The sequence below is a fragment of the Hippopotamus amphibius genome, chromosome 10 (assembly GCF_030028045.1).
Source record: "Hippopotamus amphibius kiboko isolate mHipAmp2 chromosome 10, mHipAmp2.hap2, whole genome shotgun sequence".
NCBI classification, from domain to species: Eukaryota; Metazoa; Chordata; class Mammalia; order Artiodactyla; family Hippopotamidae; genus Hippopotamus; species Hippopotamus amphibius.
In genome coordinates, this window is record NC_080195.1 from 76,153,716 (window position 1) to 76,171,276 (window position 17,561).

General features: G+C 33.6%; 1 protein-coding gene across 2 annotated transcripts in view; it reads right to left on the reverse strand.

The window, feature by feature from the left end:
* EPHA3 (EPH receptor A3) overlaps positions 1-17,561 on the reverse strand; it is a 352,548-nt gene that overhangs the window by 24,306 nt on the left and 310,681 nt on the right. For both annotated transcript variants that reach the window (XM_057697498.1, XM_057697499.1), the window contains exon 13: positions 16,673-16,882. In XM_057697498.1, the coding sequence (XP_057553481.1) occupies positions 16,673-16,882 (210 nt within the window). The remainder of the gene's footprint in view (positions 1-16,672; positions 16,883-17,561) is intronic.

Consider the following 17,561-nt stretch of genomic DNA (forward strand, 5'->3'; position numbering starts at 1 on the left):
CACTTCCTAACACCCTACACAAAAATAAACTCATAATGGATTAAAGACCTACATGTAAGGCCAGACATTATAAAACTCCTAGAGGAAAACATAGGCAGAACACTCTATGATACACATCAAAGCAAGATCCTTTTTGACCCACCTCCTAGAATCATGGAAATAAAATAAAAAATAAACAAATGGGACCTAATGAAACTTAAAAGCTTTTGCACAGTGAAAGAAACCAGAAACAAGACAAAAGACAACCCTCAGAATGGGAGAAAATATTTGCCAACGAAGCAATGGACAAAGGATTAATCACCAAAACATACAAGCAGCTCATGCAGCTTAATACCAAAAAAGCAAATAACCCAATCCACAAATGGGCGGAAGACCTAAATAGACATGTCTTCAAAGAAGACATGCAGATGGCCAACAAACACATGAAAAGATGCTCCATATCACTAATCATTAGAGAAATGCAAGTCAAAGCCACCATGAGGTATCACCTCACACTGGTCAGAATAGCCATCATCAAAAAATCTAGAAACAATAAATGCTGGAGAGGGTGAGGAGAAAAGGGAACCCTCCTGCACTGTTGGTGGGAATGTAAGTTGGTACAGCCACTATGGAAAACAGTATGGAGGTTCCTTAAAAAACGAATTGAGATTTAATCATAGGTACTTTGAGCAAGCGTTATCCTGTAGAGGAGAGTGGTATATGTGACTTGAACTATCTCAGTAACCTTGACACTTCTCTTCAATGTTTACACACAAGTGAGCTGTTCAGAAAGAGTACTGCCAGAAGATTTTTGAAGGAGGTTGGGCTTACACTGTATTTTTGTTTGTTTGTTGTTTTGTTTCTGTTGTTTTTTACATTGGGTTTTGAAGCGTGCATGAAACTGTAGAGAAGTGAGCACAAAAGGGAGGACTGAGAAGATACCAGCCTAAGGGTCATCCATGATTTATACTGGTGCAGTAAAATCAAGTTGGAGAAATGGGAGCCGGACTAAGAGAGATTTGGGAGTTAGCGAGAAACGCCACAGAGCTCAATGTGCACTGCAGTAAAGATGGTCCAGAACCAGAAAAACAGAATAGAAAACACTACAGAGATGAGAGGGTATATGGTTTTAGAAGTTGCTCTTTTCTTTTGTCACTCATGTAGACACTTATTCATTCTCTTCTTTATAGTTTGTATTTTTTTCAATAAAAATTTAAAAGATCATTTTTCATATTTAAATTTGGAGGGTCTTTTTCCCAGCCTAATATTGCCCTTTCTCTGCCAATACATTCAATGTTAAAAATAATAATAACATTAAAAAAAACCCAAATTAACTTATTTGCACCTGCCGAGACCAGATTTGGGTTTTAAGGAGTCAATATTTCAAATACTACCCAAAATTTTAGTAAAAACAGAACTACACATGTGACATTTAACTAAATCTATTCAGGATGCCAAATGAAATCATTGGGCATACATCCTTTCCCTTTTAAAGAACTCTGAGAATTAACAGAAGTCAAACAAATTGTATTCATGGGGCAAAGAAAAGATAATACTTTAAAATCTTGGCTGAATGTCTTATTTCTGCGACAAACATTTTGCCATTTCCTTTCCTTTGCCCAGAAACAAATTACTAAAAGCATAAAAATGGCACAGAAAAAAAGAAAGGAAAAGAAAGTTCTTTCCATGCTGAAAATTTTGTATCTATTTAGAAAATATAAGGCACAGATACGTGTCACCTTATCAAGATCCCTTGAAATAAAAATACAGACGTTAGGAAAAAACCCCAAATGAATAGATTGATGCAAACCATGAACCAAAAGCTCATTTTCTGTGTTTTACCTCTACCAGGATTACGATGGTACATGCTAAACTTCTTCATTCGGTGCTTTATCCCTGTTTTCTAGAAAGGAAAAATAGTAAAATACTGAAAAGTGATTTGTTAATGTTTAAAATTTATTTAATTTAATTTATTTATTTAGGAGGGACATAGCCACACCTATGTTTAAGCTTGGAAGGAGAACCTTTTCACTGGTGGTTCTGGGTACAGACATAAATGCCACTGGAGGGATGACCTCTGATGCCATAGCTACACCCATCTCTTTAGTGGGCACTTCACTCTTTCAGTTCTTGACTAAGACTTGTGCAGTGTATTTTCTAATGAAGCACATGGTTACAGATTCAAGCAAATTATTTCCAGAACCATTTTTCCAACGAAATGCTGTCTATTTGCTTTCACTGTGTAAATCTTGTTAAAACATTGTTTAAAACCCACACAAAAAGGAAATGTGTTTGAAAAAATGTGTGGCAAATTATATTAATCAAAACACTTACATGTTGAATTCTGCTCTCTTACTGATAAGTTTGGTAATTGCTGCAGCCTGATGAACACACACACACACACACACACACAATTATTGGAATAAGGACTTCAATTTTTTCAATGTAACAATTTTTGAAATTCACTGGCTGATCTAGTAATTCTTACATTATCTTAAACTTTGATCACACTAATTCTTAACAAAATATTATGGCTTTGTTACAATAGCCACCTGTGAAATGACAAAAGCTTTTCAATACAATGTTTGCAAGCTTGGGAAAAGCAGTTTATAGCCTTTTTACTAGTTTGTCATTCAGGTTTTTAATCTAAACTTCTCTCTGGCTTCTAACTGCATCAAAACTTGAGCTACTGCCCTTATAGGAAAGCATAAGAAAGGGGGAAATCTTTATTTTTTTGCATTTTATTCTAAACATGTTATTCCAAACACATGATGAGTAAATGTGGCATTTAACTAGCTTAACAACTAAGCCAGTTTGCAAAATTAAACGTTTCCTTAACTTATCTAGAACTTTCCATTGATCAGCCTTTTAGTGTACTAGTCCTTTTCTTAGTGGCTGGGCTCTGTTCCACGTCACAGTTTAGTGAGCTCATATTCTCAAAAGTTAATGTATTTATTTTAATTACAAGATGAAAACTTTTAACTCATATTTTCCCATATGTTATCCATGCAACTCATTCTAAATGAATAGCTGGGGCTAATTTGAACTCTTTATTTAGAAGAAAGTGTACATGAACAAATATTGTTTGCTTTTACACCATACTTTTATTGGAATCTCTAGGTAATTAGCTTTTAATCCTAGAATTTTAACCCTGCAACATTTAGCTTTCCCATTAGATGACTGTCATTATCTGCTTCCAGGTATTTTAGACTGATTGGTTTGCTCGGAGAATGAAGACTCTCATCCACCCCTAGCCAGCTGTCTTGTAAATGACACCATCCATCACTGGATGAGGAAGAGAACAGAGATGATTGAGGATTATTCATTATTATTTAGGGATTTTTTTTTTGTCATTGGCAATAGATTTATAATGTACATAAGGCAATGAATAAACTGTCTTATCTTTAATAGTGTACTCAATAAATGTTTTGCCCTTTCTTCCATTCCATTCCCTTCAAATATTTAGCATACTTTCACTATTTGTGTAAAGAATTTATTAAATGAAGACATAAGGGAAAGTTCATTTTCAACTACAAAGCATTATTCAAATTTATCATTTATTGCTATTGTTGCTAAAATACATCAGAGTAAGACGAGTTTTATACATTTTTTACTTTTTCCATGATCAGTAAACAACTAGTCACTCTGGCTTCAAATGAGAGAAAAATAAACCAACATATTCATAGTACACACTTAATTCAAAATCAAACTGCAGGAGAGACTCCGAGCTCAGAATATTCTTATAGAGTTTGAGGAAGGGTGAGTATCCTGTTATCACAAACTCTTTAAATTCAATATTGTAGTTTCAAATTCTTTATACTGAAAACCAGTAAAATAAATTTGCATAGTAGCTCGTCCTATACACTGCCATAAATAAAATTAGTGTGGCCAAACTATCATTTGCAATCATAAGTCTATGAAAAGCTGAACAGATTATAAAGCTGAAGATAATCAGCATGAGCCACCTGAGCCTGTGTTCACTGTGGGAGCAACTGTCTTTTTTAGGTATTATCTTGCCAATGTGCAGAGCAGGCACTCAATAAATCCTCACTGACTTGCACTGAATTCCTTTCTTCTTAAATATATGCTATTGTTTTTTCTTGGGAACCTCTTTCCCTGACTATTTATAGTTAGCACACTTCTTGTTTGAACATCCAGTTCAAACATGAACTCACTGATGGAACATTTGAGACTCTTCTAGGCTAAGTTGGTCACTCTATTTTCTGGGAGTTTTCTACTGCTTAATCACCCTGACTAGACCGGGATGCCCAGAGAAGTAACTGCCTATCCTCTCTTCCTCACAGTTTAAAACACGAGTCTGATTTTTTAGCTTTCCTCTTACAACACCTTGTTTCTTGGAGGAGTGTGTAGTTTTTCTTAAGATAGAATAGGATTAATTATTTTATGAATTTAAGAGTAGCAGATTATACTGAAGATTTATGATAATTTTGAAAATGAAAAAATAAACAGTTCATTTTTAGAAAGTAATACATTAAATCTAGTTTTTTTTTCAGAATACACATAAATATTAAGTAAGAATGAGCCAATATATGGCATAATAATACTTTTTTTAAAACAATCGTACAATTTTTGGATGTACTCTCCTTTCCCCTCATGCTACAATTTAATGATGCTGTTAGTCCCATAATGATAGTAAATATAAGAATTGCTGACCATCAATTTTTCACATTATTTATAAAATTGTTAAACTATCTTACAGGATGTTGTATGAATTAAGTATTTTAGAGTTTGCAAAACGCTATAAAGATTTTCATTTGACTCCATAAGCTATGCATCCTAGATCAACTGTCTTATATTAATGCTGTAGGTACTTCACCAACCTAAAAATAGCAGCAATAATATTTTAATCTGTGCACATTAATATCACTCCATTCCTTTGTAGGATGTGACTAAGTAAAATGTTAAAGCATAAAAATAATTATGCAAAAGTAAGACTCATATGCTGGCTAAAAATATGTGACTATTTATCTGTTAAGTGAATATCTATGAGTTTATACACCCATGACATTTTAATAAAGAAAATCAAAACATCAAAACTAAAGCGGTCATGTTTAATATTTAAAGCTTTACGTGGAGAAGAAATAAAACTTTCAAGTGTTAGATGAAAAGCAAATGAGAATAAAATTTAACAAGAATAAAAGGGTGTACTATTTGTCATGTTATGTTTGATATCCCAAAGTTCAACATTCTAGGAGACTTGATGGCAGATGGCTAGTCTGCTGCATAATTTTTCACAAACGGCAGTGTATTCCATGTTAGCCTCTGAAATTTGCAGTCCAGTGTAGACAGGAGACATTATAAAGTACAGGAGAGAGATATATGATCCCAACTCTCATTCTTTACACGTTCTTTACACATGTTGGGTAACTTTAGAACAAGGTCTGTATATAGTAGCAATACTGACATTTTAGACCAGATTAAGTCTTTGCTGTAGGGGCTGTCCTGTGTATTATAGCATGTTTACTACCATCCCTGGTCTCTACCCACTAGATTACGTAAGTATTCTTCCAGTTGTGACAGCCAAAATGTCTCCAGACAATATCAAATATCCCCTGGGGAGCAAAGTCATCTGTATTTGAGAACTATCGCTTTATTATTTTTTAATATTTATTTATATTTTTGGCTGCATTGAGTCTTCGTTGCTGCACGCTGGCTTCCTCTAGGGGCTACTATGTTATGTTGTGCGGGCTTCTCTTGTTGTGGAGCACGAGCTCTAGGTGAGTGGGCTTTAGTAGTTGCGGCAGATGGGCTCAATAGTTGTGACGCATGGGCTTTGTTGCTTTGTGGCATGTGAGATCTTCCAGGCCCAGGGATCGAACCCTTGTCCCATGCATCGGCAGGCAGATTCTTAACCACTGTGCCACCAGGGTAGTCCAGAACTATTGCTTTAGATTGTTTGTGACAAACCCTAATCAGTGAGGGAAAATGATTCAGATGAGGTCCAGGATTTCACTGAATTTTATGTAGACTAAGTGAAATTTTTTTTTTTTTTAACCATTAGCACACTTTCCACAGATATTTTCATTTCTGTTCTAGTCTAGAAAAGGGCCAAGTTCATCAGAGCTAATCTTCTGATACACGGATTTTGGTAAATATAATAGTACTCCTTTGAGATTTTCCCCTCTATGTTTTGTTCTATTTTCTTCTTTGTTTCTTATTCCTTTCCTTTAATTATTTTGAAAAGGGGATAATTTCCTATTGCTAGGAAAACTTAAATTAAGCATCAATTTCTTTGTTAGATGGCGGCATCAATAACCAAAAATTTTGGTAAGAAATAAGTTTTTCATACAAGAGCAAATGCTATCTATGGCTACAAAACATAAATGTCATTGGCATAGTGAGACATTGGATAAGAGTCCTTGAGGGCTCAATTTGGTTCTGAAATAAGGGTGGAAGAAGAAGCTGGGGCCCATAAATTTTAATTTAGTCACACTTCATGATAACTCTCTCTGCCTTCAAGCTGAGCATCTGTAGATCTGAGACTATCAAAATAAAATAAATTGAATACACAAGAGTCTGACTCATTAAATTTCCTGCAAGTCATGCATTGAAGAATTTATTTACACTTCTGCTTCTGATTGGACCACAACAATTCCTCTTCCTTCCCCCCTCCCACCCCAACAAAGTTAAGTCCACATTGCTTGACTTATATTTTTTTTAATTTAATTTAATTTTTTTCTTTTATTGAGGTATAATTGACACACAATAAACTGCATATATTTAAAGTGTAGAATTTGATTTTTTTTTTCTTATTGGTAATGTATATATGGCGATCTCAATCTCCCAATTCATCCCACCCCAACCCCCCCACTTCCCCACTTGACATATTTTCTTCTTCTTTTTCACAGTAAGAAATTGCTTTTTCAGTTTATAAATTTTAAAATTTTAGATGCTTTTCAAATAACTGCCAAACACATCCTTCAATGAGCTATCCAAATATTTGGGTTTGATGAGACAAATGGTGTCATCATCTGGCATACTGCCTTCCTGCCACATTAAACTACTCTAATACAACTGTTATTAGTGAGTTAAAACTTTGAAATCAGTTGTCAATTTAAGTTTTGGTTGGTAAAATGCTAACAGGTGTTCAGAAAAGTAAAGCATCAGATAGTTACTATAAAAATAATTTATGAAGATGTGTTTTTTACAGTATTTTAAAAGATCATAAAATGAAGCATTTACTTAAGGTGGTCTCCACATCCACCTGTAAGCTCCCCAGATATTTATGTATTTGAGAAAAGTCTCTAATTGTCTGGAGCAAGCCCAGAATCACAGCATATGGTCTGTGTCTAAATCCTCAATTGTAAAGGGACCTCCAGTCCAAACTCAACAGAAGCAGAAGTTAATGCTTGTTCCCCATATTTGCAACAACAAACCCAGAGCCAGTTCCTCCCAGTGTTTATGTTTCATCTGTGACATTTAGTAATTGGGGGGTGCAGGGGCATTTGTGGTCACTTGTTCCATTTGGATTCTTAAGTTTAGTAGGAATTAGGAGTCGTCGTTTCTAGGCTTAGCTTTGACCGTATTATCTAATTTTTGCCAAGTTTCTTAGCCTCTCTGTGTAGATATTTTAGCATTCATAAACTGAGCGTCATAGGAAACATAAAACTTGACTTTGTGTTAAGTTTTATCTATCTCTAACAGCTATGCTAACTTATAAACCTTTGCTCTTTCAACTTTCAAATTTCTATCTTAAACCTACAGAAATGTCAAGGATGCTGACATTTTTAATGTTAATTATTTTATACTCCTAAAGATGATACTAAAACTTTAGACTAAACTGCGTATCTATTGGCTATAATATCTGGATTTACTTGCATAGAATTCTTACAGAAAAGTTAAAGGAAAATAAAATGGTACAAGTAAAGATACCAGGGATTCCCTGGGCAGAGGCATTACCTAACTGCTAAACTCTAATCCAGGATTAAAAGTAGTCCAAAACCTTGTTCACTTTGTCCAGAAACAGCAGTTAGAGTAGGGATCACACAGTAAACCTGTTCTTGGAAGATCCTGCAATTCAATTCTCTAAGCTTAATGAATTTAGACAGTTTAAATGAGACATTTGGCTAAAAGCCCTGAATTTTTCAGGTGCTTAAGTGAAGTCAGCTCAGTCACTGTGGGTTGGGGGCTTCAAGCCTTGATTTCTAAAGAAAAGGAGTAGAATTGTTGAAATCTCTAGACGTTGAGGCCTAGTATCTTATGTCTGTCCCAATTTTTCTCTAATTACACATACAAATCCCTCCTTACTGATTTAGGAAATGCTTTACTGATCCATATTTCACATTGCCTGCCTATGAGCTCTGTCAGGTCATACTCAGAGTGACAAAGGACTTTGGAGAATTTACCTTAGTAAACCCAGAGTAATTGAATGTTTAACCTGGAGGTAAATACTAGCTTCTCAGGTTAGAAGTGGAACTACAGAGATAAATCATTTGACTCAAGGATTTAGGATCTATCTATTGTCAGAGAGTAAACTTCATTCACTGCAGACAACAGTAGACAACAAGGTGAAGGGCAATCCAAGAGGACTCCCAGGGGAAGCATCTGTTCTAATTCCCAGTAGTTCGAATCTAAAAGCCATTGAGAGAATCGTTCCAGCAGATGTTGATTGCCGCAAGAGATCAGAGACAGATGATCTCTTAGGTAGCAAAAGTCAACACTTGGAACCTTTGAAATGATTCAACATTATGTGAGACCCTTAAGAATTTCTTAAATTAAAGTCTTCACCTTGCATTCTAAGTAACTCTATGGCAATCCAGGAAATAAAATACAAATAGATAACTTTTCTGTTCCCTTCAAACTCAAGTAATACAATATAAAATTAGATCATCTGATGTATAATGTGTGTCTTCAACAAAAACAATGGAAAAATTTAGAAATAAGAATAGACATACATCCTAACATGAGTACAGCTCTTTTCAAAGTTCAAAGAGGTTTTAAACGTTAAAGTTTGTATTTTATATATACTGAATTCCTACTCTATTTTTTTAAAGGTTACATGAATTCATTTGAAGGTGAATTTTTTAGCACGCAACACAATTTTCCAAAAAAGCCATATTGGTAAGTAAATAAGTCAGAAAGACCTATTCTATGTAGCAGGAATATTATATATTAACGATAAAAAAATAAAATATAAGTATTAGATTCATTCTAGTAATTTACTACAGAAGTGCATAACTTGAGTAAGCTTGGTTTTACTGATAATTAAAAAATCAGTAAAGATGAAATGACAGTTTGAGAATCTCATAAATATCTGCTAAGACAATTCTGACTAGACATCAAGGCAATGGTTCCCTTGTATGTCTATGTTTGGTAAAAATTGCTTGAACTATGGGGGCAGGTCCAGAGCAATGGCTAGCAAATGAAAGGGAAAAACTCATGGGACTGGGCCTGAACCATGACATATAAAGCTATGGTTGAAAAGGGGCTATAGGACAGGAAGGAGTCAAATAATTAGCCATTCCAGGCATCAAGTGATAAGATTGGCTTGGGACAAAATGACCGCTATCCCTCCCCGTGCTGAGTAGTTGGGGCTGGTCAATGGCTTCAGGGTACATGGGAAAGGCTTCAGGCAATATGTCATCACAAATTTGGAAATGTGGGATATTCACATATTAACTAGAAAGTGATTTTTACTAAGCTTCCAGGGCTCACCAACACTACAGACTGGACAAGTCACTATTCACTTGTTTTTCAGTCTGAGTTATATCATTAGTCTAACTATTTAATTTGTCTTCTTGCAAAGTAAGCCTGTTGGAATTAGAGAAATTATTAAATTATTTCATTAAATTGAAAAATAGTTAAGGCAAAATGAATCTGGCCTATTAACCTCAATGTTTACATTATTTGCTCCTTCACTGTCACCAAGTCTCTGCTCTAATGTCATTTTATCAGAGAAACTCTCTCTGATCATCCTGTCTGGAGTAGCATCCCCCTCACACTGTCCACCTTCCTCATCTTACCTCTCTGCCTTGCTATATCTTTACCTGTCCGCTTGTTACCTGAAATCCCACACTAGAATGTAAGCTCATGAGGTCAGGGCTTTGTTTTCAGCTCTGGGTCCTCGGGTCTTAGAACAGTGCCTAGTATATTGTAGGCCCTCAAATATTTGTTGAATGAATGAATGATGCATTGTAGAGAAAACACTTAATGCTAGAAACTGTGTCATATATGTGCATAGAACTTCCTTACTTCTGCGTTCCACTCCAAAATTATAGTTGTGATTTTTCTCCACATAAATCTGGATGGATTATTTTCACTTGTTGAAATGTTCGTGTTACCCATCTCTCTGAAATGGCTGGCTAGAAAATACTTGATTTCTCTTTAAACTTTGATGCAGCATCAACTGAGATTATAAAATCTTCTAGAGTTTTCTGATTTTTGAATATATAGCTTTACTTTGTGAAGCTACATGAGACATAAGCTATGTACTGATCCTAAGAGAGCAGAAGATATTGACATTTTATTTTGGGTTCAAGCTTAAAATACATTACTATATATATAAAGGCTGCTGATTAGATATTTATTTACTGCTTTTTTCATTCATGTGTAAATTACATATGACATATATTACTTATCAAAATAATATAATTATGTTTTTGAATCACACATTTTTGGTAGGCATAGTTTTTAGTCCTTGAGAATTCTACAGAACTAAGGCTCATGTTTTCTACTATTTATATGCTTAGAATGGAGTTATCCTGATCCAGAGTATTCAATCACTTAGCTTTTAACCACTTGCTTTAGCCACTTTTTTTTTTCTTGTCTTGCAAATGAAATTAGATGAGACGAAGTTACGGTAGAATATTTCTGCATCAACTTGGCAGACCCAGAGGAAAAAAAAATAGAATAAAGTGTTATGTAAAATAAGATTTCTTTTTCCTATTACTTAACACATAATGCCTGTGATAACGTTTCATTTGGCTTTATCTTCTAAAAGTCAAATAGGTGTTAATTGGTCATAGAGCAATGTGACACAAAATAAAAATTTTCATCCTATATAAAAATCCACTTGATAATTACTCAGTATGCCTCTCCAGAACAGGAATAAAAAGAAAAAAAACTAATAATAAAGAATATAACTAAGAACACATCATTCAGTTTTCTTAAACTTCCCAAATCAGTTTATGTGGTAATGACACCCCTAAAATAAATTTGGGGACTTGAGAACTGGATAACTTTATATGACACAACATATAAATTAGATAAAAGTCTATATTTTCTCTAGCTTGATCCTGTTTAAAACAGCAAACTGAGCACTACCATCTTGGAATTCTGGATCCCATCTATTTCAACATATAATACATGCGTGCATGGACATATAAAAGTGCTAACTTATTTAAAATGGAATTTCATAAGAAACAGATTGAAAAATTATTTAGTGGAAAACAGTTCTCACCAATAATAGCGTGCTTCTGATATTATAAATATAGCAAATTAGTAGTTCATTGCATAAACATAGGAAACATGCCATAATTAGACTCTGAAATTCACATGATGTGTAACTAAAGAGAGGTAATCCATTTCTTTGTTTGTTTTTCTAAACAATAAAAATTCTCTGATGTTTTAAATTTGCAGAGCTGAATGCTTCAATCAGATCCATCCCAAGTAAAATTCAGGGTCTTTTAAGATGATTTCAACCTGAGGTATGCAGTCGCAGGCATGCTTTTAGGCCCTTTCTTCAAAACATGTTATATGACATAATACTATATCATGTCAGATTTTATATCATTTAATAACCACTAAAATATTTATTTAGTTTTCACGATGCTCATAAAGTACCTATAAGAGTGGTACTCAAAGTGTTATCCAGGCATTTTTGGTGTCCTCAAGAGCACTTCAGGGGGCCTGCAAGATTGAACTATTTTCATAATAACACTGAAACTTCATACCTTTCTCATTCTCATCATCTCATGAACGTACAGTTGAATTTTATAAAGGTTACAGGATGCATAATAATATCGTATAAAAGAAAGTGTCAGTGTTTGGAATTTATGCATAACTCAGTAGTGAGAAATCAAGAGAAATAACTAGAAGTGTATATTGGAAAAAAATTCCAATTTCCTACCCAATATTCCTATGGAAAAGATAAAACACAAAAAAGTGTATATTATCTCAGCTGACCCTTTCCTTCAGGCATACTATTGAGGATATAAGGAAGGAAACGCAGGGTACACTTAAGACAGTATCAAAAGCAGCATGAGAAAATGTCTGATACATTGTTTTAAGTAGTAAGGCTTAGGGTTTTCTCAGCTTCTCAGATGTCCCCTCCAGTTTAAGACTCTTTAAATACAGAATTAGTGGATATAATTTCTATTTCACTCTTCTACCCTGCCTGTCGACCACAGAGATGTTTTAAAAATGAGAACAGGAGATACCCTACATTCTTTCAGTGGCATTGAATCAAATGTCTCTCATGAGTTCTTAGTGCAATTACGCTCTACCTAAAGGCAATAACTTTCAGAGGAGCAACTGGAAAGCTTTAACGCATTGAGGCACTGAAGGCTAATTTCTGAAATGTGTTAAGTGTGACTAAAGTAACGTACCTGGTAAAGCAGGTTAACAGGAATGTGTTTATCCAAAAAGAATGCCTTGGCACACCATTTTAAATGGTGAACTTGCTTTTCTGAAATAACCACAATTACAGCATGCTAAAGCAAATAAATAACGCAGATGTCTAAGCTGAATAATACTGTTTTTGGTTAGAAAAAAAAAACTTACAACAATGTACTACTTTCCTTATTTATGAACAATAAGCTTGAGAGCACTGATTTTTATCTTAGTCAAGTCTGCTTCCCAAAATACTATATGCTTAAACAATTTTGAGTGATAGTATCATTTACAATCTAGTCTTAAAGATAATTTCAAAAGAGGAATTCCCCAAACATTTTGGGCAATAGCAGTGTTCCTGCAAAAAATACACATTCCCAAAAAGACAACCTAGTATAATAACACTCATTTAATTGTTTCAGTGTGTTTAAAAAACAACATAGCAGTTCTATTACTTTATAACTATACCTCATATTTTAGGGTAAATTATAAAATTTTTGTACTGAACAAGGCTTATTATGGGAAGTTAAATTAAAGATGCCTAAAGTATTCTAGAAATGCAGATGCAAATTACATCTTCTCAGAAGGAAGTCAGGACCCCCACTGATATTTTGAGGAGTTCCCAAAAATACAAGGATGAACACTGAAGAACTCTAAGCAGCTATTTACTGGTAGTGAATGAACCCATTTGGTTGGTGTGGTTTTTAAGAATCTTCTGGGAATGAAACATACATGCAAAGATCCAGTTGCATTTTTATTTCACAAATGTTATAGAGGAATTTTGACACAGCAACACCATTCTTTCACTAAGGCTGAGGAAGTGATCTTGTGGACCCCTTGTTCTGACAAAGTAACAATCAGTATAAAATGAAGCTGCAAAAGTTAACTGGATATAGTCTCCAGAGAGCAGACGATCTAGATTTCAATGAGCCTTTCAAGTTCCTACAAGAGAAATTGTTTCTTGGAGTATCCTAGTGCAAGAGTTCAGAACCAGCCTCCCCAAAATGTGCCACTTTAGAGTGTGAATTTTTTTGAGCCAAAGGCAATCAAGACCCTGCCCATTCAAGAGAAACTTCTGCCTCTCCTTCAACTATGTAAAAGAATTTAAATTAGTGTGTGTGGGGGGGAGGATGCTTTCCCAGAATGAGAATAATTACCAGAGATAAATTTTATCTGAGTGGCCCATTTGTATGGCAGAGCAAACATCTAATTACCCAACATCTACACTTCTTATCAACTTGTGAATTACCCTCCTCCACTTTGAAGCCCAAGGCTCCCTTTCCCACTGCTTAGCTCAAGATGGCATATATACCTCGTTTTACCTTTCTGCCTTTGACCCTCTCATACATGTGGGATTCCCATGCATACGAAATTAAATTTGTTTTTCTCTTGTTAATCTGTCTCATGTTTGATTATTAGACTGGCTAAAAGAAGTTTTGAAGAGATAGAGAAAAATTCTTTCTCATCAACCCTAGAAATCGAGACTAGTATTGAGAACAAAAATGCTCTCATTTAGAAATGGGATACAGAATAGAATTAGAGCCTGAATGAATTACCGAAAAATAGAATATCTCAAATAAAGGCATTTTTCCCCAAATACTTTCTATTAGAAGTGGAAATATTTCATAATGCCAGCAAGAATGATACTTCTCATGGTGTATAATAAAAGCCCATATAGTAGCAGAAGGTTATGAAGAATATCTTTAGAATGTAGAATAGCAATGAATAGAATAAAAAAAAGTTTTCCTCCAGATAACAAATATTATATGTTATCATCTGTTGCATATGTTGTCCTCTGAAATAATAATTTAGTCATAAAAATGCTTTGCTGTAGAATGTTGGCAGACTAATTTTTCTGGTGATCAGAGAATGAGTACTAAAAAGCACTATCAGGATACCCAAGTTTTGTAATTTTATCAAGTTTTCAGAGCTGTGTAGGAGTAGTCACTGTTCCAAACTTAATTCAACTAGCTGCAAGACATAAAATTTTCTTATATTTCTCTTGCTCTTAATCTAATGAACTGTGTTCATAAGAACAGCAACATTTTTATGCAGAACACAGTTTCTGAAATACTTAGATTCATGAACAAAGGTGATGCACTATAGAGTATAATTGAAAACAGCATACGCAAACAGGGGTAAAAGCCATTAGGAGAGTTCCAGCTTCTAAATCAACACATCTAGGGATATATCTGGGACACAGAGCTTCTTTCTGTGGTTCTATCACTGTGTCTTTACTTGTAGATGAAACTCAATCCTGCATATTGAGCTCTTTCTCAGAGAGAGAAATAGTTGCCACGTGGACAACGTTAGTGGTTGTTAATAGAATTATTGAGATTGATGACTTCCAAAAAGAATGATAATTTTTTGTTTGTTTAATCAGGAATAAACTTTTAGAATTAAGAAGAAGACAGCAGAAGTTGACCGTCTTTTTAAAAAATTGCTCATTCTTTTGGCTAGTGAAAGTATAAAGAAATAGCTTCCTTTATATATTACCACTAAAAATGAAAAGTGATAACAAACTACATGGAACACAATTAGGCAATTCATGTTCCAAAATCTTCACGTATTTGTCCACATGTTGACTCACTAATTTTCTAGAAATTTATCCTGAAGAGGTAATGATAGAAAGGCATGCATTATATATCAAGACATACATCTAAGTATTGCTAATAATAATAAGACATTAGAATTCTACCCAATTAGTATATTGGCTAAATAAATTATGTACATGAGTAAAATGGAGTACTATACATTATTTAATAATACTGTAAAAAGAATATATGATCATCTAGAAAATTTATATTTTATACTTCAAGTTAAAAAGGGCAGATGACAACACGGAATTTATGTATAAAGAAAATACTGGATTTGTTAAGTGGAAATCATTTCTTTTTATCAGTATACATAGTATGATCTTTTTTGTCAGTATATGCAGAACTGAAAATAATTTATATATGAAAATGCAAAGAAATATTATGAAAAGATAAAATTAAAATGTTAAAACTGGTTATCTTTGAGTAGTATCATAAGCAATGATTATTATATTTTTATTTTTAAAACTTTCTTCCATGAAAAAATTTCTCTAAAAATCTCTAAAAAATTTCTCTAAAATCTGCCAATAAACATAAGAAGAAATAATCAAATGCATTTCAAATTAAAGGAATGCAAATTAACAGATAAAACTCCTCACAATTGATAACTAAATATTAAAATAATGATAATAATTTTATTAGGAGCATATTGAAATGTGCTTTTAAAGTACATACAGACTCTTCAACACAGAAAATCTACTTTTAGGAATATATTAGGGGGAAATCATCAGACTCAAACAATTATGAATGCAGATGTATCATTTATACATTTGTAAAATATCTTGAAAAACTAGATATAATAATAAGTTGCCCACTAATTAGGATTTGGTTAAAAAAATGATACAACTAGAAAATAGAATATATTAAACAGCTAAAAGTGAAAACAAATATTATTTATTGACATTGAAATATATTTAAGAGGTATATTGCTAAGAAGAGAAACAGAGCATACAATTTGCATTAAGAATAATCTAATTTTAATTGTTTATTCATGCATATGTCTGTATGAATAGGTATGCAGAAAAAATCTGGAAGAATTGACTGACAAAGTTACAAATGTTCTATGTGGGTGGCACAATTATAGATGACTTTCCTCCTTTTATTGCTTTGCTTTAAAATTTTACAATATAAATGTGTTACTCATGTAAACATTAATTTTAAAATGGTTTAAAATTATATCTAATTGCATGAAGGTACTAAGAATTTATCCAACCTGCTTCTTAATGGTGCTTCAACCATGACAAAAAGATGGGTAAATAAGACTTTAGACGCATGAGAACCTTGCTGACTTTTTTGGGAGAATCATTAAACCAACATATGGAATTTCAGAATCAATATCATTATTCACCTTATGGACAGTGACCACCTATTTTCCCAGAATAAGTAACAGTATTTTACTTTTAAAAGATAAGTTTCATTTGGGGAAGATATATTTTAAAAAAGCATTTTGGGGTGTGATTTCTATTTATCAGTCAACGTAATACAAGTTGTTAAACAAAGATAAGAGAACAAAAAAACGAGTTACTCACTCTTGTTGTGTAAGCAGCTTCTGGGTCATCTTCTAGAACACGTGAAAGTCCAAAATCAGAAACCTTACACACCAAATTACTGTTGATCAAGATGTTCCGAGCAGCGAGGTCTCGGTGAACGTAGCCCATGTCTGAGAGATACTTCATGCCAGATGCTATCCCTCGAAGCATCCCTACCAGCTGGATAACCGTAAACTGGGCATCATGTTTCTGAGAAGGATTTCAAACGTACAATTAAGATGTGTTGTTATTTCCTAAGATAATTTTTTTTCCTCTTTAAGAACTTTTATTGAGATACAATTGACACACAATAAACTGCATATATTAAAAGTGTACAATTTGATATTTTTTTCTTATTAGTAATGTATATATGGCAATACCAATCTCCCAGTTCATCCCACCCCAACCGCCTTCTCCCCCCCCCCCCCAGCTTTCCCCACTTGGTGTCCATATGTTTGTTCTCTACATCTGTGTCCTAAGACAAATCTTGATTAAAATTTCACATACTGAATTGTAGAGTTTATATATTCTAGTTTTAAGTACACCAGCCTAACAAGATAAGGGACTAAATAGATACAAGAGTAAAACAAAATGGTATAGCAGCTATATTACTTTGTAGCAAGAAGTAGCCGAATATTCTTTAACTTCAGTTTCAAAACTAGAACTTTGCTGGGTTTTTGATGAGACAAACTCCTTCTCAGAAATTTTAAGGTCAATAACAACAAAACAAAATTGATCCTGTGGCTATTTTAGGCTTGTATTTATTGGTTTGATTGAATGTTTATTCTTTCTTCTTGTTTTCATATATTTTATTAATTGCTTCAAATAAGGTAGATTTTAAATCTTTAATTATCATAATAAATTAGCTCAAAATTAGTCAAAAATATTT